At 40.3% G+C, this 27,397-nt stretch overlaps 1 protein-coding gene across 1 annotated transcript in view; it reads left to right on the top strand.

Annotated features, from left to right (window-relative positions):
* LOC130357956 (bile acid receptor-like) overlaps positions 1-27,397 on the top strand; it is a 124,274-nt gene that overhangs the window by 74,684 nt on the left and 22,193 nt on the right. The window contains exons 2-5 of the mRNA XM_056560728.1: positions 11,088-11,217; positions 20,904-21,266; positions 22,804-22,944; positions 25,717-25,856. Coding sequence (XP_056416703.1) covers positions 11,124-11,217; positions 20,904-21,266; positions 22,804-22,944; positions 25,717-25,856 — 738 coding nt within the window. The 5' untranslated portion in view covers positions 11,088-11,123. The remainder of the gene's footprint in view (positions 1-11,087; positions 11,218-20,903; positions 21,267-22,803; positions 22,945-25,716; positions 25,857-27,397) is intronic.

Here is a 27,397-nt window from a genome sequence, read left to right as displayed (position 1 = left end):
TAACTCCATCTGCTTCCAGTAGGCCTACATTCCTTGAAATAACTCCCATCCTCAGGGGACATGTGACTGCAACTTTGCTCCTTTTAAAAACATCATAACCGTAACTTCAACTGCTTTCAAGATCCCTTAGGCATAATCTAATAAAGGGAAATGAAAGAGCCAACCAGTGGGAGGCTAGAAGAATTCATTAGTAGGTCATCTGATTATTGAAGATGTTCCTGGTAGCAAAACATTCCTTGTTGTTCGGAATGACTCCGGAGCTCAACCAAACAGAAAGACAAACAGTACGGGGTTAAAAATGATGCATATTGTGTTGCATCTAAATGGCGGTAATTAAAACAAATGGGCTGCAGTTAATTTATGTAATTGGAACTGTCCATTTCAAGAACGGTTCTCATAGTTAAGCAACAGTAGATGAGTTGTGTATAAACATTCTCAGGGGCCTTAGATATGATGTGTACATGTATAAACAGTATGTGAAGATAAGTGCCATTTGTTTCACCTTGTGTCCCCATGTGCTCAGTCTTACATATTTTAACATTTTTTGTGATTTCTAAACCTTCCGTAATTATATTGTGAGCATCATTAGGAAAGGATCTCAGAAGGTAATGAAAATGTGCAGTGGTCAGTGTTACTGGATTTTGCATATAAATCTAAGGCTTCTTTTACCTAAGAAGACAGCTGCCTGATATGGTTAAAATGACGCTTGTCAACATAGCCTTCATACTAATAATTGAGAGGGAATAGCTAAGCAAACAATTGCAAAATATACCAGGAGATGACTACTGATGATGTTTAGGTCCACACAATCTAAGCAATCAGCTGAAAAACAAGCATTTGCCCTTTTGGCCAGTAATTGCCCAATTAAAATGGCTATTTAGCTTTTGGGACCAGAGCCTGCCTACAGTGGGGATCAAAAGTTTGGGCACCCCAGGAAAAATTTGTATTAATGTGCATACAGATGCCAAGGAAAGATGGAAAAATCTCCAAAAGGCATCAAATTACAGATTAGACATTCTTATAATATGTCAACAAAAATTAGATTTTATTTCCATCATTGTGTAAATGATGGAAAACAAAAAAATGGCATCTGCAAAAGTTTGGGCACCCTGCAGAGGTAATATCTTGTACTTCCCCCTTTGGTAAGTATCACAGCTTGTAAACGCTTTTTGTCGCCAGCCAAGAGTCTTTCAATTCTTGTTTGAGGTATCTTTGTCCATTCTTCCTTACAAAAGTCTTCCAGTTCTTTGAGATTTCTGGGCTGTCTGCTCTTTTAAGGTCTATCCATAGATTTTCAATTATGTTGAGGTCAGAAGATTGTGAAGGACATGGCAAAACCTTCAGCTTACGCCTCTTTATGTAATCCCCCATGGATTTCGAGGTGTGTTTAGGATCATTATCCATTTGTATAAGCCATCCTCTGTTTAACTTCGGCTTTTTCACAGATGGCATCAAGTTAGCATCCAAAATTTGCTGAAATTTTATTGAATCCATTTTTCCTTCTACTCCTGAGATGTTCCCTGTGCCACTGGCTGCAATACAACTCCAAAGCATGATTGATCCACCCCCATACTTAAAAGTTGGACAGAGGTTCTTTTCATTAAATTCTGTTCCCCTTCTTCTCCAAACGTACCTTTGCTCTTTCCCGACAAAAAGTTCAATTTTAACCTCATCGGTCCACAGAACTTGTTTCCAAAATGCATCAGGCTTGTCTATATGTTCATTTGCAAAGTTCATACGCTGAATTTTGTGGTGAGGATGTAGAAGAGGTTTTCTTCTGATGACTCTTCCACTATAAAGGGATACTTGTACAAATATGGTCTTCATGGAATAGTGTACCACACTCCAGTGTCTGCCAGATCTTTCTGGAGGGATTGTGCAGTCAAACGTAGGTTTTGAATAGTTTTTCTCACAATCCTGCGAGCTGTTCTGTCTGATATTTTCTTGGTCTTCCAGATCTTGCTTTAACTTCCACTGTTCCTGCCATTTCTTAATTACATTCCGAACAGAGGATATTGACATCTGAAAACGTTTTGCTATCTTCTTATAGCCTTCTCAAGCTTTGTGAGCGTCAACTATTTTCAGTTTCAGATTTCTAGACAACTGCTTAGAAGAACCCATGGTGCTGATTGTTGGGGCAAGGTCAGATGAGTCTGGGCATTTAAAACCTTTGAGATTGACATCACCTGATCTTCCCAGATGATGATTGAGAACAATCCATGACACTGGCAGGTCTCAGCTTTGCAAAGGAGGCAGTGCATGTTATAAATTCTGCAGGGTGCCCAAACTTTTACAGACGTAATTTTATTGTTTTCTGTTATTTTGAAAGTGTAAATGATGGAAATAAAATCTAACTTTTGTTGATATATTATAAGAATGTCTAATCTGTAATTTGATGCCTTTTGGAGATTTGTCCATCTTTCCTTGGCTTCTTTATGCACATTAATATAAATGTTTACCTGGGGTGCCCAAACTTTTGATCCCCACTGTATCTATCTATTTATCTATCTATCTATCTATCTATCTATCTCATATCTATCTTATCTTATCTGACTGACAAAAGTATTAAATTCCCATTCCGACATTAAAGCTTTTAAATGCTGTGTTTTCAATGAATTTCTGGCTGCAGATTATTTAAAAGATTTTTTTTTTGTTTGTGTAGGAACAGATTATTTATAGCATGAAAGTTTTAATTCAGTTTTAATTCGTCAACATTTTCTGGCTGTCATTTTGGTGTCTTTTAACTGTGAAGATTCTTTTCCATATCCAGAGTCTAAGGCTATGTCCACACTTCGGAATGTCTCCATGGTAAATCTCCGTGCAGACATTCCGGAGTCTGCGCTAGGACCACACAGGAATGCGCCATCTCATAGATGGCTATGCATTCTGTTAAACTGTCTGCAGAAAGAATGAACAGGTTTGTTCTTTCTGCAATCACAGAAAAGGGAATATCCGTGTTGGAAACATCTGGCACGGAAATTTCACTGTGTGCACAGAGTAGCAGAATCTCGTTGAATTCAATGGGACTCTGTTGCAGCAGAATCTCCATGACGAATTCCGCATTAGATTCCGACATGTGAACATAGCTGAAAACCCTAATAATCCCTAATTGTGACAGGTACATGGCCCATTGAGGGTGAATACATTCACATGACAGTTACAGATTTATTTTCTGTGACTGTCCTATTCATCTGGATAGGGTTCACAGAATCCATTTGCATACTGTGAAAACAACACAATACAGATTTTTTTTAGCAGCAGAAATGTATGTGGTATCCCGGTACCGTATTGCATATCGTACCTGGTGTAGAGGTCCCCAAAGTCAGAGTAACTACGTTCAGTTAGGGTTCCTCAGATGGGACAGACCCTAGTCGCCTCTCCTTAAGTCTAAGTGTAATGTTAATAAATGTATATATTAATAATTATATCTATATTGCATAGAAATGTATGGTACTTACCTTGTTCAGTGTTGCAGGACTTTCGGTCATGTGACCATGCTAGTAACCTCTATGGTATGTTGCAGGACCTTAGGAGGTCCTTGGGTCACGTGTTACCCACAAATCTCTGTAATGGTGATTGACATCCGTATGGACCAATTAGCGTTAGTCCAGCCCCTGCCCATATAAGGGAGCTGTGTCCAATTATCGCTCGCTTGGGTTGCTGCTCTCGTGGATGCCGGACGAACAGGACGGTGTGCTACGCAACTTTCAAAGACACGCTAGGCCTCCAAACCTACGGCCTCAGCAGAACCAAAAATCGTGAGTTTTACTCTAATTCCTGCTAATGCTAGCGTGACTACTGGACTGCAACTAATTCCCCTAAATCCAGTGGAACAGCGCAATACCTTAAAAGACTCTTAATGCTAAAGTCCCAACCATTGTCAATCTCCAAAAGAAACGGTGGTTATGCTAAGAGACTGTTATGTTAATGAAGCGTACAGAAAATCTTCAGTAAAAGTTAACGCAGTTTACAGAAACTCTCCGGTTGTGGACAATCCATTATTATCTACCTCTACTCTATTACCAACTACCTCCCTATCGTTCCTGGGAAGGGCGGCGGTAGGAAAAGCTTTATTGAGGAGCCTTCACCCTGGCATCACGAATAGCAAGGGTTAACAGAAACCCTTTAATATCCGCACAGCTACACTCCCCATACCCTACATATCCCAGGCTATCACATGTACAGTGGGGCATAAAAAGTATTTAGTCAGCCACCAATTGTGCAAGTTCTCCCAATTAAAAAGATGAGAGAGGCCTGTAATTTTCATCATAGGTATACCTCAACTATGAGAGACATAATGAGAAAAAAAAATCCATAAAATCACATTGTCTAATTTTTAAAGAATTTATTTGCAAATTATGGTGGAAAATAAGTATTTGGTCAATAAAAAAAGTTCATCCCAATACTTTGTTATATACCCTTTGTTGGCAATAACCGAGGTCAAACGTTTTCTGTAAATCTTCACAAGGTTTTCACACACTGTTGCTGGTATTTTGGCCCATTCCTCTATGTAGATCTCCTCTAGAGCAGTGATGCTGGGCAACACAGACTTTCAACTCCGTCCAAAGGTTTTCTATGGGGTTGAGATCCGCCACTCCACTCCAGGACCTTGAAATGATCCCAATCACAGCACGTCTGGCACTGCATGATTTGAGTCCCTGGCGGCGTAGTGTGTTACTGATGGTAGCCTTTGTTACTTTGGTCCCAGCTCTCTGCAGGTCATTCACTAGGTCCCCCTGTGTGGTTCTGGAATTTTTGCTCACAGTTTTTGTGATCATTTTGACACCACGTGATGAGATCTTGCGTGGAGCCCCAGATCGAGGGAGATTATCAGTGGTCTTGCATGTCTTCCATTTTCTAATAATTGCTCCCACAGTTTATTTCTTCACACCAAGCTGCTTGCCTATTGCAGATTCAGTCTTCCCAGCCTGGTTCAGGTCTACAATTTTGTTTCTGGTGTCCTTCAACAGCTCTTTGGTCTTGGCCATAGTGGAGTTTGGAGTGTGACTGTTTGAGGTTGTGGACAGGTGTCTTTTATACAGATAACAAGTTCAAACAGGTGCCATTAATACAGGTAATGAGTGGAGTATAGAGGAGACTCTAAAGAAGTTACAGGTCTGTGAGAGACAGAAATCTTGCTTGCTTGTAGGTGACCAAATACTTATCTTCCACCATAATTTGCAAATAAATTCTTAAAAAATTAGACAATGTCTCCCATAGTTGAGGTATACCTATGATGAAAATTACAGGCCTCTCTCATCTTTTTAATCTTTTTAAGTGGGAGAACTTGCACAATTGGTGGCTGACTAAATACTTTTTTGCCCCGCTAAATGCACAAATAAGAGCTCTCACATGTAATGAGCTGTGCAACTGAATGTTTGTTTTCAATGTTTCTTTTTCAACAGCAAGCATTGATCTTAAAAATAGCAAGGATTTAAAACCCAAAAATAATAGGAAGTTGTAAAAATACATGTTCTTTGTACAGTGTAAAAGTATTATTACATAAAATTGGAAACTTTATTTTTTTTCCTGTGAAATTCAACGGGGACATACGCATTATAAAAAGAAAAAGAAAAAAAAAGAAGGTGTGAAAAATTTCACATATTTAGGCCCCTTTCACACTATAAAAATTAATCCGTAATAAACGTCCGTCATAAAAATCTTGAAAACCGGCTGTTAAACAGCCGTTGGAAAATCCCATTTTAGTCTATGGGACTTTTCTAATACCTGTTTCAACCCGTTATCGCCCATTATTAATAACGGCCGTTATTTTGTGACGGGTGATAGTAATGCACTATTTCTTCTGTTCCTTCGCCCGTCACAAAATAAAGACTGTTATTAATAAAGGGCGATAACGGGTTAAAACAGCTATTAGAAAAATCCCACAGACTATAATGGGATTTTCTAACGGCCGTTTAATGGCCGATTTTCAAGATTTTTATGACGGACGTTCATTATGGATGGATTTCGGGGGCCTTAAGTTTACCTTTAGAAACTTTTCCGGGAACATTTCCTCCTACCCTAGATTTGTTGCCTTTTCGATGTAAAAGCTTCTTATCAGTGCCATTATTACTCCTGCTAACCCATGTGTGGGAAATGCTTTAAAGGGGTACTCCGGTCGAAAACATTATTATTATTATTTTTTTTTCAAATCAACTTGTCCCAGAAAGTTAAACAGATTTGTAAATTACTTCTATTAAAAACATTTTAACCCTTCCAGTACTTATCAGCTGCTGTATGCTTTAGAGAAAGTTGAGTTGTTCTTTTCAGTTTGACCACAGTGCTCTCTGCTGACCCCTTTTTCTGTGTCAGGAACTGTCCAGAGTAGGAGAAAATCCCCATAGCAAACCTCTCCTGCTCCAGATAGTTCCTGACATGGACAGAGGTGTCACCAAAGAGTACTCTGTTCAGACTGAAAATAACTACTTAACCTCCTGTAGAGAATACAGCAGCTGATAAGTACTGTAAGGATTAAGATTTTTTTATAGTAATTTACAAATCTGTTCAGCTTTCTGGCACCTGTTGATTTAAAAAAAAATGTTTCCCACCTGAGTACCCCTTTAAATGTATTCATAGACTAATGGCATGGGCTTTATTGTAGTCTGGTATTTGGTATAAGTTGAAATGCTGTATAATAATGAAATATCCAATTTCTATGTCTATGAAGGCAAACCACAGAAATGGTACAATGCCTTCTCAGGGACCAAAAACTTTTTGTATCATTAGGGTATGTTCACACTAGCGGACCCACAGCGTATTTTACGCTGCTGATCAGCCGCTAAAGGACCGCTGCATGGTGGCTTTACATGTGCCTGCTCAGAGCGGCATTATGCCGCTACGAGCAGACACACTGAAGCGATGCGCGGTGTACTCGCACACATTGTGGTCGCTCTTCCTGCTCTATGAGCTAGGCCTAGAGCTGCTGCGATGTACAAGTATACTGTGCATGTGCACTGCAACTCAAACATCGCAGTGTGTCTGCTCGTAGCAGCATAAGAGCAGGCACACGTAAAGCCATCATGCAGCGGTCCTTCAGTGGCAGATCCGCTGTGTAAAATACGCTGTGGGTCCGCTCGTGTGAACATACCCTTAAAAAGCTCAAAATGACATACTTCCCACTCCTTTAAGGAAAACACAGACCCAAATAGCTACACTAAAACCTGTCAGGGCTTCAGGCAGGACCTAGTTTGTAATTGCCAAGCTACGGTCTAGAGAACTCTACCCCACTGAGAGTACTACAGCTTTGTGTTTATGAGAAAATTTAGGGAGCAACCAGTGAGCACCAGTGGAGAAATAGACTTTGGACTTGTGCTACCTTCAAGAGTCTACTAGAAAGTTACTCGGGCCCCATTCTTCAATTCTACTTACCCTAAGGGAGTTATAAAGTGAAGGAGTTATAAAGTGATTAAGTACAGATACTGAGTTTTACCATTTCTACCAGTGTGTCTGGCTTGCCTACAGCACTTGAATCTTCAAGGACATTGGACAGGGTGTGCGCTGGGGGAATCCCCTCCTACATTTTCATCTGGGCAGCCATTTACCACTTCACTTGCACCAGTTTAAGGAGCACCAGATTGTCCTGCAAAGCCACCCTGATGCCAAGTGACAACCACTTCAAACCTATGACAAGTTGTGGAACTACTGCACCTAACCATACAACAGACATGCCCCCAAATGGTCATCCAGCTCACATTACCTCTCGGGCTGCTCAGTCATACATGTCCTAACTTCCAAGATGTTTAACATTTCATGTGAGAAAAAGTTTACAAAAGATGTACAATAGCTCTGTCGAATGGTGTCTATGATCATCATCTAATGTGTATTAGAAAAATATTTAATCCTGTGCCTTCCACTCTGAGTAACTTTCTGCTACATCCCAAAGTGTATCTACCATCTGTAAAAAATGCACATTTGCAAATAAATTATCATTAGGCCTCTCTGAAAAGGTTAAGATAGGGAGAAAAGGGCTTCACAAAAAAAATGTAAAACACGATAATGTGTGTTGATTTTAGGACACATTACCACTTCCTCCATTCTTCTGTTTCTCAAGCCAGAATTCCAAATCTTCTTGGCACACACACAAAAATGTGTCTTTGACTCATGATCTGGAAGATATTTACAGACTTTTAATATAATTGCAAAACTGTATTTTTAATGAATATCTACTGCCCCCACACCAAGGAAACAGCAACAAGATCCAGTAATTACCTTCCAGCCGGGCTTCATTTACATTATAGCAGAAGTGCTAACATCTTATTTACTATGACCATACAAATGGAATGCAGTTATAAGTGCAATGAAGCCGAACTGAAATTAATAAAACTAACCTACATTATCAATAAGTCAACAGCTGGCTACCTCTACATGCAACATTATTTCTTTTCCCTGGTGTTGTTGGAGGGCTGGGAAATATACAAATTTGTTTGGGATGATTTAGGGGTATCTGTAAAGACAAATCCATTTTTATCTAAAATGTATTTTACATTTGTGGTAGCGGTATGAAAGAGGCTTACACAGCTAAAACACATATAAAACATTTTTATCATTCTGATGCTTTTAAAATGTATTTATTTAAAGAAACACTTCGTAGAAATGTTCATAGAATTGATTGGATGATAAATTCAGTGCTGATGTTTTGTAGATTTAAATGGTCTCTGTTGTTTCAAACAACTCCTTCCAATTTTATACGGGGAGCTTTATCAAAACCTGTCCAGAGGTAAAGTTGCTTAGTTGCCCATAGCGACCAGATGGCTTCTTTCCTTTTTGAAAAGGCCTCTGAAAACTAAAGGAAGCGATCTGATTGGTTGCTATGGGCAACTCAGCAACTTTTCCTCTGGACAGGCTTTGATGTCTCTCCCCCTATGGGATTCCTTACATCAGTTACCAAAAATGACACCTTACTACGGAAAAGAGGTTTAAAGGGGTACTCCAGACCTAAGACATCTTATGTCCTATCCAAAGAATAGGGGATAAGATGTCTGAGTGTCTCCCGCCACTGGGGACCCCCACAATCTCACATGCAGCACCCACCTGTGTGAGCTGCATGCCAGCACTGGAGGCTCTGAGTCTGAAGCCTCACGAATGGCCGTCCCGCCCCCTCCAATAGACTTGCTTTGAGGGGTGGAGTTGTGACGACACAATACTCCATCCCTGTAGTCGTGAGGCTTCAAACTCGGAGCCTCCAGCACTGGCGTGCAGCTCACACAGGTGGGTGCTGCATGAGAGATTGCGGTGGGACCCCAGCGGCAGGACCGCCGCGATCAGACAACTTATCACCTATCCTTTGGATAGGGGATAAGATGTCTTAGGGCCAAAGTACTCCTTTAAATTGTGGTTCCATCTCTGTCGGTGAAGAGACCAGGACAGAAACAGGAAGTGAAGGTGGGCTAGTGTAGGCTCTGTGCTGTGCTTAGACCAGAGCTGGTTTTGTAATGTAACCCCTGCCTTGCTGTTATCCTGTTGCTGTGATCTTTTCCACTCACATAGCACCTTGTAAGCTTAGTGCATAACCTGCTTCTCCCCCCATCTATAGTAACATATCATAAGTCATCACTGCACAGTGCCAGTGTACTTTCTTTTGCTCTATGTCACAGCATAATAGAGAGGAGAAGGTGCTGTCCTGTGATTAGCTAGAGAAGTAATGGAAAGAAAGTTTAGGTGTGTGTACTTCTGTCAAACGGCCCAGATGTGGCTCCACAAATGAAAGAGAAGAAAAAATAGTTATGCACTATGGAGGCGACTCTGAAACAGTGACAACAGGGGGAGCCCAAAAAAATTTTCTTCAGCTCTCTGAAGGGTCTGAACTATTAAAATATAATGTTAGTTAAAGTGCTTGATCAAAAAATGCCAAATTCCAGAAATGCACATTTTTGGTCACTTCATATATCATTGACAGTAGTAAAGCAAAATAAAACCTATACAATTTGGGTATCATTGTAATCACATGGACCTACATAATAAAGATAAAGTGTCATTTTTACTGAAAAGTGCACTATGTAGAAATGGAAGGCCCCAGGATTTTCAAAATGACAGCCCCAAAAATATTTTTTTCTTGTTTCAAGATTTGGGGGTAAACTAAGTGATTAATTTACAAAGTACAATTGGTGGTGTAAAAAACAAGCCCTCAGTGAAATGTTGAAAGAGTTCTATCATAAGGTGAGGAGGAAAAAACATAACAAAAACTGTATACATTTTACCTCATGTTAAACGGCATACAAATCAATTCCCCCTCCTTAATGTAAAAAATAGCATTTTTTTTCAAAAATTGCAATAGTTATTTAAAGAGGTTATCCAGGAATCAAAAAACAGACCTGTTTTCTTTCAAAGACCGTTCCCTGTCTGTCTCCACATTGGATGTGGTATTACAACTTGCCTGAGTAACTGTGTGGGATTTTCTAGGAGTTAACAAAATTATCTAAACGCTTAGTTTATTATATAAAAAAAAAAAAAAAAATCAACCCTAAGCTAGCCATCATGCCAGCGCTGCCAGTGCGCTGATCTTCTGTAATGACATCATGTACAGGTGTACTGGGGTGAATACAGTTTTATGGTAACATATATATATATATATAAGGTTTTAATTAAAATCCATTTAAGTGGCCTTGTCAGACATTTAAAGAGGTACTAAGGCCCTAAGACATCTTATCCCCTAACCAAGGGATAGGGGATAAGATGCCTGATCGCGGCGGTCCCGCCTCTGGGGACCCCCACAATCTTTCATGCAGCACCCCGCTATTATCAGCCTCCAGAGCGATCATCGCTCCGTATCTGCTGAATCACGATCCCGGGACCGGAGTATCGTGACGTCACGGCCCGTCTTAGGGCCGGAGTACCCCTTTAAGAGGATGGGTCCTAGGTAAAGTCACAGGTATTCACGGGTTTTCTTTTCTGAAGTGCTTGAAAACAGCTCAAAAGAAGTAATAAGGCTAAAAATAAAACATTGCCTATTGCTTCAACTTTTTTGTTATATCAAGTTATGAGCTACTCAAGTAATGCTTTAAAGGATATAATTAAGATAAGTAACTAAGCTAAGCTAAGAAAAATACAAGTGAACAATGAAATAGAATAATATTTTTGTTTCCTTTCAGGAATTCTCTGAAGAAAAGTAAAAGTAATACGTGTTAATGAGACAGTGGGAAGGATTGGAGCAGACCATGGCAAACAGCTATGTAACAGTTCCTGATGCATACTGTCTTGCTGAACCTTTACCATATTATGGTAAGTTAAAAGAAACCTACTCAGAAACTATACTTTTGACAGATTGTCGTTCATAAAAAGGGGGTTTTCATGTATGGGTTTAAATACCATACAACATTGGGCTTGCCCTTTAAAACTTCGTAGCGCCAAAGTTTTCTTGGCCACCCACTATTTAATACTTTACTACAGGGTTAACATGTTGTCTCAACATCTTCTCAGCCAGTTCATGGCCACAGTGGCGATGTGTCTTCTTCATGTTATGTGATGTTGTGGTGTCTCAGTATACAGGATCTGGTCCTGTCCCTGTCTAAAGTCCCCTCAGCCAGAGTCCCTCCATTTCCATAGGGCTCACCTGCAGGTCTTACCCCTGGTCGCCTCCTATAAATTATGTTGATATATTATTTAATGTATAGGAAATATAAATGTATAGGACCTTTTCCGTGTCATGTGATGTACAGTTGTGATGAATACTTGTTTAAGGACCTTACTGGGTCATGTGATGTACCCAGAGTTCACTGGGTTCAGGACTTACAGGTTTGCTGACCAATGAGCTTAGTCCAGCCTCTTCTTATATATAGGGCTGTAGCCACTAAATTCTCTCTCTTAGTTCCTGCACTTGCTCTTCGTTCCTGCTCTTAGTTCCTGCACTCTCTTCCTGCTGGACTATCAAGCAAGCACAATCCGCAAATCAGCATAACTTCATTCAATTCATCTAGGCCAAAGCCTGAAAGAACTAGCAGCCACTAAAACCGTCAGTTATCAAGCTCAACCTATCAAAACCTGTATGACTACTACCAGCTAAAATCTTATAATTAGTAGCACAGTGGCCTGCATAAAAAAGCCCATTATTTCAAGTCCCAGCAAAACCTGTGAGGAACCTGCATCCTGGTTCTCTCTGAAAGACTGCATAATTGTAAAGACTGTTGCATATCAGTTAAAGTAAAGTTTTCCGGTTACTTCATAAAATCTGCTGTGAACATTAAGTTTATTATCCCTGCCGTTTGTGGGACGGTTGGCTGCAGGAACATTACTATTAGGCAAACCGCACACTGGCGTCACGACAACTAAGGGTTAATACCACCAGACCCTGTAATACTATTCCAACACCCCTACACTACAAATCCTGAGGACTACCACAATGTAATTAAGTGTGGGGGCCCAGCACAGCTTTACCAGCTGCTATGATGGGTGGCTATAGTCTTTTGAGGTTTGGTAAGACTGCTGAGGCCTATATCTGTGGAATCCGGCGCGGAAATTATGACATGTGAACATGGACTAAGGCTTCCACTGACTTCAAATCAAAGGGAAAGGGGTTTCATTGCTGAAATCAGTGGCTATTAGCCCTAAGAGTACATGTCATTTCAATTTGTTTAGACTTAAAGGGGTTATCCAGGATTTTTTTTTTTATTATATATCAACTGGCTCTAGAAAGCTAAACAGATTTGAAAATTTGTTCTATTAACAATCTTAATCCTTTCAGTAGTTACGAGCTGCTGAAATTGAGTTGTTCTTTTCTGTCTAAGTGCTCTCTGATGACATCTGTCTCGGGAAATGTCCAGAGTAGAAGCAAATCCCTGTAGCAAGCCTCTTCTACTGTGCAGTTCCCAAGACAGACAGAGGTGTCAGCAGAGAGCCCTGTTGTCAGACAGAAAAGAACAACTTCAGCAGCTAATAAGTACTGGAAGGATTAAGATTTCTGTTTATATAAGTAATATACAAATCTGTTTAATTTTCTGGAGCCAGTTGACATATATATAAAAACATTTTTATTTTTCCCTGGAATACCCCTTTAAAGAAGAACTCGGGGATGTAACAACAATCCTAAGGAGAGCAGATAAGTGTCAGATCGTGTGTGTGTGTGGGGGGTCCGACCGCTGGGCCCCCCACGATCTCCCGCATGGTGTCCCAGCTCTCCGCAAGAAAGGAGCCGTTTCAACCACAGCAGGAAGCTGCGGCCAACACACCCCTCCATGCAGCTCTATTGCAGAGCTGAAGAAAGCCTAATGCAGCGCTGCGGCTCTCCCATAGAGCTGCAAGGAGGGGGCGTGTTGGCTGCCGCTTTGTACGGTGGTCGACACACCCCATTCATGCTGAGAGCTGGAGCGCCTTGCGGGAGATCGCGGGGGGCCCCAATGGTCGGACCCCCCACGATCTGACACTTATCCCCTATCCTTAGGATAGGGGATAAGTTGTTACATCCTGGAGTTCTCCTTTAATAGGTACTTAATTCAATAATTATATATTATGGGGGAGATTTATCAAAAGCTGTCCAGAGGAAAAGTTGCCCAGTTGCCCATAGCAACCAATCAGATTGCTTCTTTCATTTTGCAGAGGCCTTGTTAGAAATAAAAGAAGCGAGCTGAGTGGTTGCTATGGGCAACTTTTCTTCTGGACAGGTTTTGATAAATCTGCCTCTATAAGTGTATATCTGTAGGTGTAATATGTGGGTGTCTCAATACGTTTGTCCATATAGGGTAAAAACACATGATTCAGTTCCATTTCCAGTTTAAGAAGTGACACCATAATTGCTAAATTGCAAAAACTGTCTTAAAAAACACAGATTATCAACTGCTTTTTAGAAGCTGTTACTGCACACTAACAACCCGAATGCAATATAACTTGATTGTGATTTTATACTCATATAAATCATATAAAACATATTGGGATGCCTATACATTACACCTACAAGAGCTTTTAGGATATCCCAATATAAATCCATAGCAATAATATGGAGTTGTTCCTCCTTAAAAGTCATATTGCTTCCACACTTATGGGAATGGTTTCCACCAGATTTTGGCTTATGACTGTGGAAATGTTTATCCAGAAGAGCATTTATCATGCCTTGGAGCATTTTCATTGCTCTTTAACCCCTTAAGGACGCAGGACGTAAATGTACGTCTTGGTGCGGTGGTACTTAACGCACTAGGACGTACATTTGGGTCCTGTGCATAACCGCGGGCATCGGAGCGATGCCCGTGTCATGCGCGGCTGATCCCGGCTGCTAATCGCAGCCAGGGACCCGCCGCGATCTCACGGGCATCCGCCACTAACCCCTCAGGTGCTGGGATCAATACAGATCCCGGCATCTGCGGCAGTGCGCGATTTAAATGAACGATCGGATCGCCCGCAGCGCTGCTGCGGGGATCCGATCATTCAGAACGCCGCACGGAGGTCCCCTCACCTTCCTCCTTCTGGCTCCCGGCGTCTTCTGCTCTGGTCTGAGATCGAGCAGACCACAACAGAAGATAGCCAATAACACTGATCTGTTCTATGTCCTATACATAGAACAGATCAGTATTAGCAATCATGGTATTGCTATGAATAGTCCCCTATTCAAGTGTAAAAAGAAATGTAAAAAAAATGTAAAAGTTAAAGTAAAAAAAAAGTGAAAAATCCCCTCCCCCAATAAAAAAGTAAAACGTCCGTTTTTTCCTATTTTACCCCCAAAAAGCGTAAATGTCCGAACTATTAAAATAAAATGTTAATGATCCCGTACGGTGAACGGCGTGAACGTAAAAAAAAAAAAAGTCCAAAATTGCTACTTTTTTAATACATTTTATTAAAAAAATTATAAAAAATGTATTAAAAGTTTTTTATATGCAAATGTGGTATCAAAAAAAATTACAGGTCATGGCGCAAAAAATGAGCCCTCATACCGCCACTTATACAGAAAAATAAAAAAGTTAGAGGTCATCAAAATAAAGGAATTATAAACGTACTAATTTGGTTAAAAAGTTTGTGATTTTTTTTACGCACAACAATAATATAAAAGTATGTAATAATGGATATCATTTTAATCGTATTGACCCTCAGAATAAAGAATACACGTCATTTTTACCGTAAATTGTACGGCGTGAAAACGAAACCTTCCAAAATGAGCAAAATTGCGTTTTTCTTTTTAATTTCCCCACAAAAATAGTGTTTTTTGGTTGCGCCATACATTTTATGATATAATGAGTTATGTCATTACAAAGGACAACTGGTCGCGCAAAAAACAAGCCCTCATACTAGTCTGTAGATGAAAATATAAAAGAGTTATGATTTTTAGAAGGCGAGGAGTAAAAAATGAAAACGTAAAAATTAAATTGTCTGAGTCCTTAAGGCCAAAATGGGCTGAGTCCTTAAGGGGTTAAAGAGATCTGCTGTACAGGGCCCAGGCTCTGCCGCAACTCTCCTGTGCAGAAGGCATGTAGGCTGCAGCATGACGCCGTGGCTGACACACCCCCTCCATATACCTCTATGGGAGAAGCAGAGATGCAGCGTTCATGCATTCCCACCTCTCTCATAGAGCTGTATGGAGGGGGCGTGTCGTTGACTTCAGTGGGGACGGCGACATACGCATTAGCCGTGCAGAGCCACGGCACTGCCAGGTCCCCGTATGGGAGATCACGGGGGGTGTCTGAGGATAGGGGATAAGTGCCTTAGACTGCAGTACTCCTTTAAGTCTGTGGCAGCATGCTTTATACCACTCCATATGTCACGTGACATTGCACCTGGCTTGCATGAAGTTTTGGGGTGGGGCAATTTTTTGTACTGATTGTAATGCTAGAAAAGGTTTGAAACTCTGCAGTTACTAAGGCTGCATTCACATCTCGTTTTTACATTACGGGTGCCGAATCTGGCTGGGGGAGGGGCAAACCGGGCTCTCCCATACCCCAGCTGGACCAGCGCTGAACTCCATTGACTTTAATGAGTCAAACAGTGACTCCGGTCAGCTCATTATTGACCCGTATCCAGTTTTGTGACTGGACCAAAAACCGTAGTATACTACAAATTGTAGTACTAAAAAAACGTAGTATACTACAAATTGTGACTTTTTACAGTCTGCATCACTCACATGAATTAATAATCTTCCTCTTTGTGTCTCAGCTCATGGTGACCTATGTATTGAACTTTATGTGGTCTTGTGGCCGTGGTTTTTAAACGCTTCAAATCTTCAATAATCCTTTTCTTAATTGATCGTGGAACGTCTAGGTGCGAAGAAATTTCACAAACTGACTTATTGCAGTAGTGGTTTCCCATTACAGTGCTACACTGGAATGCAGTGAGCTCTTCCCAATTCTTTTCCAAATGTTTGTTAAGGCAGACTTGATTTTATATACCTGTGGCATCAGGACCAAATTAAATTCAGTACATGAATTCAGCTGCGTCCCAATAGTTTTATTGTGTATACCTTTATGGTTACAGAGCTCTGTTTTTTAATGCAGAGATCCAAACCTTATGCTTCTCCTCTTCAGGTAAAAGATGTACATTAGTAATTTATTAATGCCTACAGTTGTCACTAGGGGGAGCTTGCTAAATTTGGATTTTTATGGGTCCCATTGAATAAAATTGTAGCTGTATAAAATTATAAAGATTTCCTTTGTGGCTGCAAGCTAAAACAATATATAAGGCACTCCATCTAGTGGCAGCTGCAAGCCAAAAGAACTTCATGATTTGATTTGGATGTGTGGCTGATTCTCCCCAGAGACACTAGAGGATGGTTTTAGGGGCTAGAAAACACACTCAAGTGCCATTATATTCTTCCTGTATCTGTGTGGACCCCTCAACCCTCAGTCCCACAAGAGCTGCTATGGCTGAAGTTTCAACCATGATTGTATTACATTCTGTGCTATTGATATATAGATTAGATGTTGCAAAATCAGTTTTAATTTAAACAATATCTGCATTTGTGGTATTGGTGCATTATAAATCCACTTGCAGATACTGCTTATGGTTCTTATATAAAAGCCGCATAAAAACTGCACGGTGTGAGCAAAGTCTTTATACCAAAAGGGGTTAAAGGGGTTCTCCGGTGGAATTTCTTTTTTGGTGCCAGAAAGTTAAACAGATTTGTAAATTACTTCTATTTAAAAATCTTAATCCTTCCAGTTCTTATCAGCTGCTGTATACTACAGAGGAAGTTGAGTTGTTATTTTCTGTCTGACCACAGTGCTCTCTACTGACACCTCTGTCCATGTCAGGAACTTTCCGGAGCAGGAGAAAATCCCCATTGCAAACCTATCCTGCTCTGAACAGTTCCTGACATGGACAGAGGTGTCAGCGGAGAGCACTGTGGTCATACAGAAAATAATTTCAAAAAAGAAAAGAACTTCCTCTGTAGCATACAGCAGTTGATAAGTACTTGAAGGATTAATATTTTTTTTATTAGTGTAATTTACAAATCTGTTTAACTTTCTGGCACCAGTTGATTAAAGAAAAATACACTGGAGTACCCCTTAAAGTTCTACAAAAATGAAGCAAACCTTGGCTATTCAAACTTTGGGAACTAAAAGAACAGATTTCTATACATGGTCATGACTTGAATTATTGTAAAATGTTACAGTGAAAATAAACGGTAGAAAAGCAGAAGGATGCAAACCTGTCCTAAATAAGTGGCATGATATTTAAGAAAAAAATACTTTGTGTATTCCATTAGTTGATGCTTGTTATGGAATGTGCTTAGTACACTAAAATCATTCATTTAAAACCGATAATGCATACTTTTAAGACATGTAAAAAATAAAACAGGCTTTTGTGGTCTGGAGAAAATCACATATAAAGTTCATGATATGCTAAAAATTGTTGCAGCTTCATGAGAAATGTTTTTTCTTATGTTATGTTAAGTGTTTGCTTTCATCCTTAAATAAGTATGAAAGGCTATAAACTGTAAATGTAACCCCTTAAGAACGCAGCCATTTTTGGCCTTTATGATAAAGGTCAATGTTTTCAATTCTGACCTGTCTCACTTCATGTGGTAATATTTTTGTATGTGGTAAATTTTGGTTGATACATTTGTAATCATTTGTGAGAAATTCCATAAAATTGCAAACATTTGAAATTATTATTTTTTTTAAATATATTTTCAATCAGGGGTCAATTTATGTGAGTGGGCAGGGACATAAAAATGTAGCCACAATATTAAAAATGGCTAAAGGGGCCATGTAATTGTAAAAATAATATGTTTCTTTAATTAATTTTGTAAAACCTTTTATTATTCATGTATTTTAATAATGTAATTTATAAACTGTGATTTATTTTAAATACTCTTAAACTTTATTATCTATATTTTCGTCATTATTTAGGTACTACTATTACTCCCAGCATGGAACAGACTCTTTTCCATGTTGCGAGCTGTAGTACCTGCATTAAGAGACAGATCGCAGATTACACCAATTGCGATCGTCCTTTATAATTGGGAGAAGCGGGCGGCAAGCAGCAGTGCTATGAAATCCCTGATATGAACTCCTGCTGACCAGTGATGTGAAATTATATAGTGAAGATAGGAATTCACATCACAGATTTATATTTGGCTCTGAGAGTTGTGATTGGCCACATGGTGCCAGCCAATCACCGCTCTGAGTGGAAAATATGAAACAGTGATGTGAATTTCTATTTACATCACTGGCCGGCCGTAGTTCATAGCAGAGGACCTCAGCACTGCAGAGTGCAGCTCGCTTCCAGAGTGCCGCCCACAAATAGAACTTCACCTCAACTCCGAAGTACAGTGCAGGGCAGGGGAGCAAAGAAGTGCGGTATGCCGCCCACTTCTCCCAATTATAAAGGACGATCACAACAGGTGTCAGGAGTGACACCCGCTGCAATCTGCCAAAATAACCATGCATGAACATAGTCATACATTGCATGCAAGTTTGAGGTTGTCCAGGAATGAAAAAACAGAGATAATTTCTTTCAAAGACCGCTCCCTGTCTGTCTCCAGGTTGGTTGTGGTTATGATGCTCAGTTTTATTGAAGTCAATGGAGCCAAGTTGTAATACCACACCCAAAGTGGAGACAGACAGGGAGCGGTCTTTGAAAGAAATTATTGTGTCAAAAAACTTGCTTTGTACCAGATTTGTTATGCTGTTTAGGCACTTTTTGCATTTCACTAGACAGTTTTAGAAAGTGTTTGGAAATGAAGTGTGGCTTAGCTAAAGGGGGCATGGGTTAAAATGGGACAAACCTTAATTCAAAATATTGGTCTGAAGTAGGCCAACCAAGAGACAGCATAAGGAAAAGTGTCTAACATATTTAGCATAATGCACCAAATCTATAGCATTGCGCTACTGTAATAAATTTAGCACATCTTCTCCTAGTCTAATTTTAAAGGGGTTGTCAAGACAGAGAACCGATCCCTGCTGTGTGGAACTTTTGTGTTTAGGGAAGTGACAGCACACACCTGATCAGCCAATCTGCAGCCAAGGCGCAATACCGTGTAGATTGCTAATTGGCTTGAGCGGAGGTTATACATCATGTTTGTCACCCCCTTCCTAATCATAGATGTTTGTGTTTTTAATGTCCCTCTTTAACCCACAAATGGACAATGGACGTAAATGTACGTAATGGTGACGTGGTACTTAGCGCACCCTGACGTTCATGGTCATACCCGGCAGGTCCCGGCTGATATCAGCAGCCAGGGACCCGCCGGTAATGGCGGACATCCGCGATTGTGCGGATGTCCACCATTAACCCCTCCGATGCCGTGATCAATACAGATCACGGCATCTGTGGCATTGCGGTAGTTTGAATGGACGATCGGATCGCCCGCAGCCCTGTCGCGGGGATCCGATCATCCAGCCTGACAGCCGGAGGTCCCCTCACCTGGCTCCGGCCGTCTCCCGGGGTCTTTTGCTCTGGTCTGCGATCGAGCAGAGCAGAGCAGAAGATCACCGATAATACTGAGCAGTGCTGTGTCCTATACATAGCACTGCACAGTATTAGCAATCAACTGATTGCAATGAATAGTCCCCTATGGGAAAAAAATGTAAAATAAAAAAGTAAAAAAATTTGAAAAATCCCCTCCTCCAATAAAAAGTAAAACGTCCGTTTTTCCCCATTTTACCCCCCAAAAAGCGTAAAAAAAATAATTAATACACATATTTGGTATCGACGCATGTGTAAAAGTATGAACTATTAAAATATATTGTTAATTATCCCGTACGATGAACGGCGTTATCGTAATTTTTTTTTTTTAAACAGTCCAAAATTGATGCTTTTTTGTCACATTTAAAAAAAAAAATTAATAAAAAACAAATAAAAAATAAAAAATAAGCAAAAGTGGTACTGATAAAAACTACAGATCATGGCGCAAAAAATGAGCCCTCATATCGCCCCATATACGGAAAAATTAGAAAGTTATAGGTGGTCAAAATAGGGCAATTTCAAACATACTAATTTTGTTAAAATGGTTTGAGATTTTTTTTAAGCTGTACAATTATAGAAAAGCATATAACATGGGTATCATTTTAATCGTATTGACCCACAGAATAAAGAAAACATGTAATTTTTACCGGAAAGTGTACAGCGTGAAAACAAAACCTTCCAAAATTTGCTAAATTGCGGTTTTCTCTTCAATTTTCCCACATAAATAATATTTGTTTGGTTGCGCCATACATTTTATGGTAAAATAAGTGATGTCATTACAAAGTACAATTGGTGATGCAAAAAACAAGCCCTCATATGGGAAATATAAGAGAGTTATGATTTTTAGAAGGCGAGGAGGAAAAAACAAAAATGCAAAAATAAAATTGGTCTGGTCCTTAAGGCCAAAATGGGCTTGGTCCTTAAGGGGTTAATAATTTCTGAGATAGATTCAATATGCAAAGGCTAATAGCATAGCTTCAATGATTAATAGAAAGTTGTGGGTAGGAATTTAAGATGGACCATTCCCTTCCTGTTTAGCAGAGAAAGCTTTACATTGCTAAATCTCCCCTTGTTTGTTTTCACAGACGTCCTGCCAGATCACATTAATTATCAACTTCCAGAATCAGACTTTCAGGTGACTCCATATTGTCAGTATACAAATGCTCCTTACTCCCCTGTGTTGCAATCCTCAACATCACAATGCCACTACAGTGCGTATAGTTTGGAGACTTCCTATGGTGATGGACAATATGTCCTTAGCACGTGTGAAATGAATAATCCACCTTTAAATGTTACGCATAACATGGAAGAAATGTACCCTACTGTAAAGAGGACAAGAATTAGTCATTCCAACATCCGGATAAAGGGACATGAAGAACTTTGTGTCGTATGTGGAGATAAGGCTTCGGGGTATCATTACAATGCACTTACATGTGAAGGGTGTAAAGGTAAGTAAATATCCTTCTATTTATGCTTTTCTAAGGCTAGTCATACCTATGTCCACATCTAAGACATAAAACTATTTTGAAGTGTGTCGGTTTGGTAACGATCCTCATATGTGGTTTCTCTTAATGGCACAGACCGAAGGCCGGTTTTCACTAAATGTGGCCATGGGCAAAATAAATATGGAACCCACAGGTTGTGTGACTAAAAGTCACGATGTTGCACTTCCTGAATTGTGCTACATCTCAGCTAATGTGAATGAATAGGGTTTCGCTGCAACCCACAAGTAGCTGTGACTGCTCTTTGACAAGCGGCAGGAGATTACTTCCTATATTAAACCTGGACTTCAAGGGCAGTGACACAGTAGTATATTCCCATCAAATTATTGCCAAGTAGGCTGTGTTCCCTTTACTTGTGCCACTGCACTGCTCACCCACTACAGGTTGCCCATACTGCCTTTGTACCAGAGCCTCAGTGGACTTCCCTTAACATGGTGGCACCATAACCCAGCATTGCCACACATGTTCCTCTGCCAGTACTAAGCCTATTCAGGTCCTTTGCCATACCAACTTCGTCCCCTCTGGTTGGTAGTCCAGAAGGCTTTTAATCACTGTTGCCAACCACCACAATCCAATCAGAATGGTGCTGATGAGCACTGCGTCCCACGTCTTGCAACACCTGTAATATAACAGATTACATACACAGCGCACATAAAACCCACAAGTATACATGTATGAAGTCAAAACATGCAAAAATATTTCCTAATCAGTCTCTTAGATGCAGGGGAGCTTGACTGTTCATCCCTCTTATAGTCCAAGATCATGCATGAGAAATCCTCTTTGAATGATGATAAACTTCAAGGTTTCAAGATCACCATATGTGACAAGAAAAAGTAACAACCCAACTAGAAATGATGATTAATAAATTAATTATCTATTTCAGAAAAACTATTTTCATATACTTTGACAGAAAATTTTCAGTTAGTAGAGGGGGATCATCTGTTCAGAATTATAATCTTTTGTTCAGCACAGAAAGCACTTACAAAAGGCTTCTGTTACTCTTCTGTTATAGGACCCGTCCTATCTTACGCTGCACAGGCATAATTTGCAAGGGCAATGTGTAATGTCTAGTCTTCCCTGTGGTGGTACTGCAAGTACTACGTAAGTGCCCTTTTAGATGGGCCAACAAGAGGCAGCAAATCAGCAAGATCGGTGCTCATTTGCTGAGCCTTCACAAGGTGCAATCATTTGATCAGGACACACGAATGATCGCTGGATCATGTGTTTGGCCACACAAAAGATCCAACCAGATCCAATTCATCAGGATAGCCTGATAAAGACTTGTGTTACACATTAAAACACTTTGCTGTGTATGTTTTAATTTTTTTTTATGAACCTCTTACTGAGTTCCACCATATTAAAACTTTGAAGTGTAATTTTATTCAAAAGGTTTCTGCATAAGTGTTTTTGATGCCGTACTGTACTGTGTAAGAGCACCCTAATACTCATTCAGTATATTATTAAATTATATGTTATATTGCAGGTTTCTTTCGTCGTAGCATTACCAAAAATGCTGTGTATAGATGTAAAAATGGTGGACACTGTGAGATGGACATGTACATGCGGAGGAAGTGTCAAGAGTGTCGGCTAAAGAAGTGTAAGGCTGTTGGCATGCTTGCAGAATGTAAGTATAAGATAATTTACAAATTGTGGCAAGGGTGTATTTCGCTAGCTGATGAGAAACCTCCACCTGGGGCCTAATCAATGAGGCAGCAGAGAGTGGAAGTATGTTTAAAAGGAAGTCAGACAATGTAGTCTGGGCTCTCCGCAGAAGACAGCAAGGTGGCTGTATAGGGGGGGAGGCAGGGGTCCTTGTGAGGAACACACAGCCAGGAGCTGTGAGTGACCCCAACAGTGAAGTGAACAAGACAAGGAGTCTTAGCACACACAGTAAGAGGCTGCAATCGCTGTGTGTGAACAGTGAGTAAATGTTTGCAGGAAGCTTGTGTTATAACTGGCAGGGAAAAGCCCTCCAGTTGATTTTATATTTAGTGAAACCTAAAAGAAAGGAAAATTACCATATAGATGCAGAACTACTTAAAGGGGTTTTCATAAATACACTTTTTGGTGAGTTTCTTTCTTCTCCCTGTAGTCTTGTGTACTCTTTGGTTGACTTTTTTTGTCCTTTGTCTCCACGAGTCTGTCCTTGTAGTGTGGCGTGTATTTCCGTTTTGCATGTGGTCACAAACTTTTATTCCCAGCATGCCTTGCAGCCCGCTTGTGGTGTTCGAGTTATGCCCACTTCGTTAGCCGTTCCCGCCCAGCATTCTTTGTGGGTTCTGCCTGAGTTTTTATTTTGACCCGCCCCTTTCCTGCCCTGCTCATTAGCATGGTCTGCCTCTAGATCTTATGTGTGCTGTTCTGAGGTCGGCTTGTTATTATTTCAGAGCTACGCTGTGACCAATCAGAAGTGTATGTGGCGTGTGACCTTGCTGCTTGCTTGTTGGCGTTTGTTTACTTACTTTTGACCAATCAGCATTGTTGGTGCCATCATACATTTCAGACATTAAGAGATACCTGAGAATTTGTTGGCTCAGATGGTGAATTCATGAAAAAACTTCCAGTTTTTTTTTTCTGTCAAGTTAAAAGAGATAATTTTTGTGCTGTTTTCTTCAACAGGGCAATAGTATACAATTGGCAATTGCTACTATTTAATCAATCCAGTTAGAATGTAAACATTGATGTGAATGGTTATATTAATTAATGCAATGACATGAATAATGTTCATGCTCTGGAGTAGGAGTCTATTATTTTTATTTTAAGTTTCCCTATTTGGCTGAGATATATTTGTGTGGTACCTGCACGAGGCTGTAAGAGGCTGCGAGGATGCAAAAATAAGTAAATACTCAAATCAAGCACCTAAATCAAGACCATAACATATATACAGCACCAGATCCAAGTTCATTATATAAATACAACTCAAGAATAATGCTCAGTATGTAAATACTCCACCAAAATAAATCCCATAACATATATATATATATATATATATATATATATATATATATATATATCAGTACCAGAACTAAGCTGAGCACAGAGGAAAAAAAGCAAAGTTAGGTTAACCCCTACCATATTTGTTTGTTGTGTAACTACAGCTCCCAGTATGACTGAACAATGGTAAGAGTATGCTAGGAGTTGTTGTTACAAATAGGAATATTCATTACTCATCTTCTCATTTCAGACAATACAAATGGCTACATTACAATGCACACTGATGTTGAGGAAGCATGAATCAGGCTCACACCTTCCTGAGTCTAGCATTTACACCACTTTTTTACATAAAGTTCATGCCAGCGTAGGAGTCACAGCACCCAACGCTACAACAAAAGATAAAAATTTTATACTTACGGTATAATCTTCAAAAATCTCAATCACCCCCAAAGTACTGGGGTCACAAATAGGGCCCCCTAACATACAATGTACAAATGTAAACATTCCTTCTCTGCCCTTGGATTGCAGAGTATTCTAAAACTAATAAGACTACTGTGCCAATACTCTTGATCATTTTATTATGGTAAGCACAGGAGCAGAGGAGAGAACCAGCCTAGTTCCTTACTGTATCCTGTCTTCTTTCTTCGTATTGGCAGCAGCATCAGTCCTGCACAAGAGACCACCAGAGCCCGCTGAGGAAATAATTTCTTCATCATGAGATGTAAGCAGGTGGCTTGTTGCCCCATGTGCAGCAGTTACAGGGCTGGATCAGGCATTACTTTCCCCTTTTTTGGTTAACTGGTTGTGATCTGATTAGGCTGCATCTGGGCAAAACAACTGGGACTCTACCCCTCCTCAATTTAAATGCTGTATTGACTTTATAGTAGACTGAATTTGTCGATAGTTTTATTTGTCTCCTGAACCCAGTACAAGTACAAAAGTCATCACTTATCTTACCAAACTGGAGACTGCTACAGACAGATATAGACAGTGCTGCTTAAGATCAACCTTTGTTAAAACTATCTCCTCACCTGCATCAACTAGTTGGCACCAGACTAGTGCCCACCACACAGTGTGAAAAGCATTCATTTAAACATTCCAAATAATCTGGCAAACATACTCTTCATTACTCAGAGGTCTAAAGTCACAACAAATCAAATACTGACAAAAGCAAATTACTATAAAAATCTTTTTTTTTATACTTTTTAATGGAATTATCTGGCTCTAAAAGTTTATGGACTAACATCATGATAGGTCATTTTAGATCATTTTGGGTCCATTTTCCAGCATGTCCGCCAATCAGATATTTGAAGGGGCTGTAATATGTGAGCAAGCATTGCCACATCTACACTGTGTACATCAGCTACAGGCCAGGTTATGCTTTCAAACATTCTATTATTTGTTGTGATGGTGCAAAGAATTACATGGTATTGCATTGACCATGCTCTGTTTTATGTGTTAGGTTTGTTAACTGAAGTACAATGTAAGTCAAAGAGGCTCAGGAAAAACTGTAAGCAAAACAGCTCAATATTATGTAATGTGAAAATGGAAGATGATGCAAATGACAGCAGACAAGTTTCATCAACTACAAAGTCGGCAAAAGTGAGTACAAATGTTATTCTACATATTAAAGGGAACCAAGCAGCATATTTTGCCATAAATATAATGATTGGCAACGCGTCATATACTGTATGGTATGAAGTTATAAATTACTGTATGGTATGAAGTTATAAATTAGCCCCCCCCCCCCCCCCCCCCGGCCACCCTTTAGTCCTGTATAATACAATAACCCACTGTAGCAATGCAAGTTTAGCCCTAAGCTGTCCCTTGTAACACTCTCCCTGCCTACTTGCCCATCCACCCTAAACGGTGGATCATCAACTTGGAGCCGGTCCCTCCCTGTGCTAAAGTGCAATGGGCGTAAAACAAAAGATAATATAAATAGTCAGTCATAGGACAGAAACAGAACAGGAATAAAAAAAAAGCAGAACAGATAAACCAGAAATAATACAAATACTAACAGGGCAGAATATAGTTGCAACACTCAAGTTTCTGAAGACAGGAACTCCGGTGTATGTGGATCCACTCGACCTGTGTGGCAGATGACTCGGACTGTACCAGGGAGCGGAGTCTAAGGTGCCGCTGGTCTACACCAGAGCCCGCTGCAAAGCGGGATGGGCTTGCAGCTGCAGGCGGCACCCAGGTCGCTACCCCTGGCATGGCTCGACCACACAGGCAGTTAAGGAGATGTGAGGCACAGGAGGGAAGAGGCAACTTGTAGTCTGGATAGCAGTAGGTCAGGGCAGGCAGCACAGTAGTGTAGTCAGGACATAGCAGGAGTTCAGTAGGCAGGCGGCAGAAGAGCAAGGTCAAGTCACAAAAGCAGGAGATCTGGTATACGGCAAGGCAATACAATGGAATGCTTTCTCTAGGGCACAAGGCAACAAAGATCCAGCAGAGAACTGAGAAGGGTGGAGGAATTTATAAATAAGCGCCAGGTGGTTACACTAATGAGCGTACTGGCCCTTTAAATCTTAAAGCTCCGGAGTGCGCATGCCCTAAGGGACAGGGACACGCGTGCCAGAGCAGAGAGGCGGAGGCAGAGGCAGGAGAAACACCCGGAGAGTGACGGACTGGGGCTCGCATGCGGGAGCGTCCCGCGATGCGAGTCCCAGCCCCGTCGGCAGCAGAAGGTAATGGGACCATGCGCTCATGGCCAGCGTGTGAGGCCGGAGCGCATAGCGTAACAATAGTATATTAACAGTTCACAAACTGGAATCCAGGTAATCGGCAGATATGAATAAATTAATTAGGCAAGGTATAAAATCAGTAAATAGCAGAAGCCAAGAAATTCAGGGGATGAACATAAGAACTGAATTTAAAACACAAAACTGTTCAGGAACATAGAACACTGTTCACACTGGACTAAGAAAACAAGAACTTCATAAAAATGGATACAAGAAAACCAAACTATACAACGTAGAGGAACACTGGTCAGGATACTAAACAGGATATTTTTTGAGATACAAGACAGGATACATTCAAAACCAAACTCCACTACGTAGAGGGACAGGACAGGAATCTCACAGTGTGAACACAAACTAAGCAAAGCAGAACGGACATACAAATCCTAAAAACAGACA

The sequence above is a fragment of the Hyla sarda genome, chromosome 2 (genome assembly GCF_029499605.1).
Source record: "Hyla sarda isolate aHylSar1 chromosome 2, aHylSar1.hap1, whole genome shotgun sequence".
In the NCBI taxonomy this organism is placed as follows: Eukaryota; Metazoa; Chordata; class Amphibia; order Anura; family Hylidae; genus Hyla; species Hyla sarda.
Note: the sequence above shows the minus strand (reverse complement) of the source record. Positions and strands in the feature narration are given on the sequence as shown.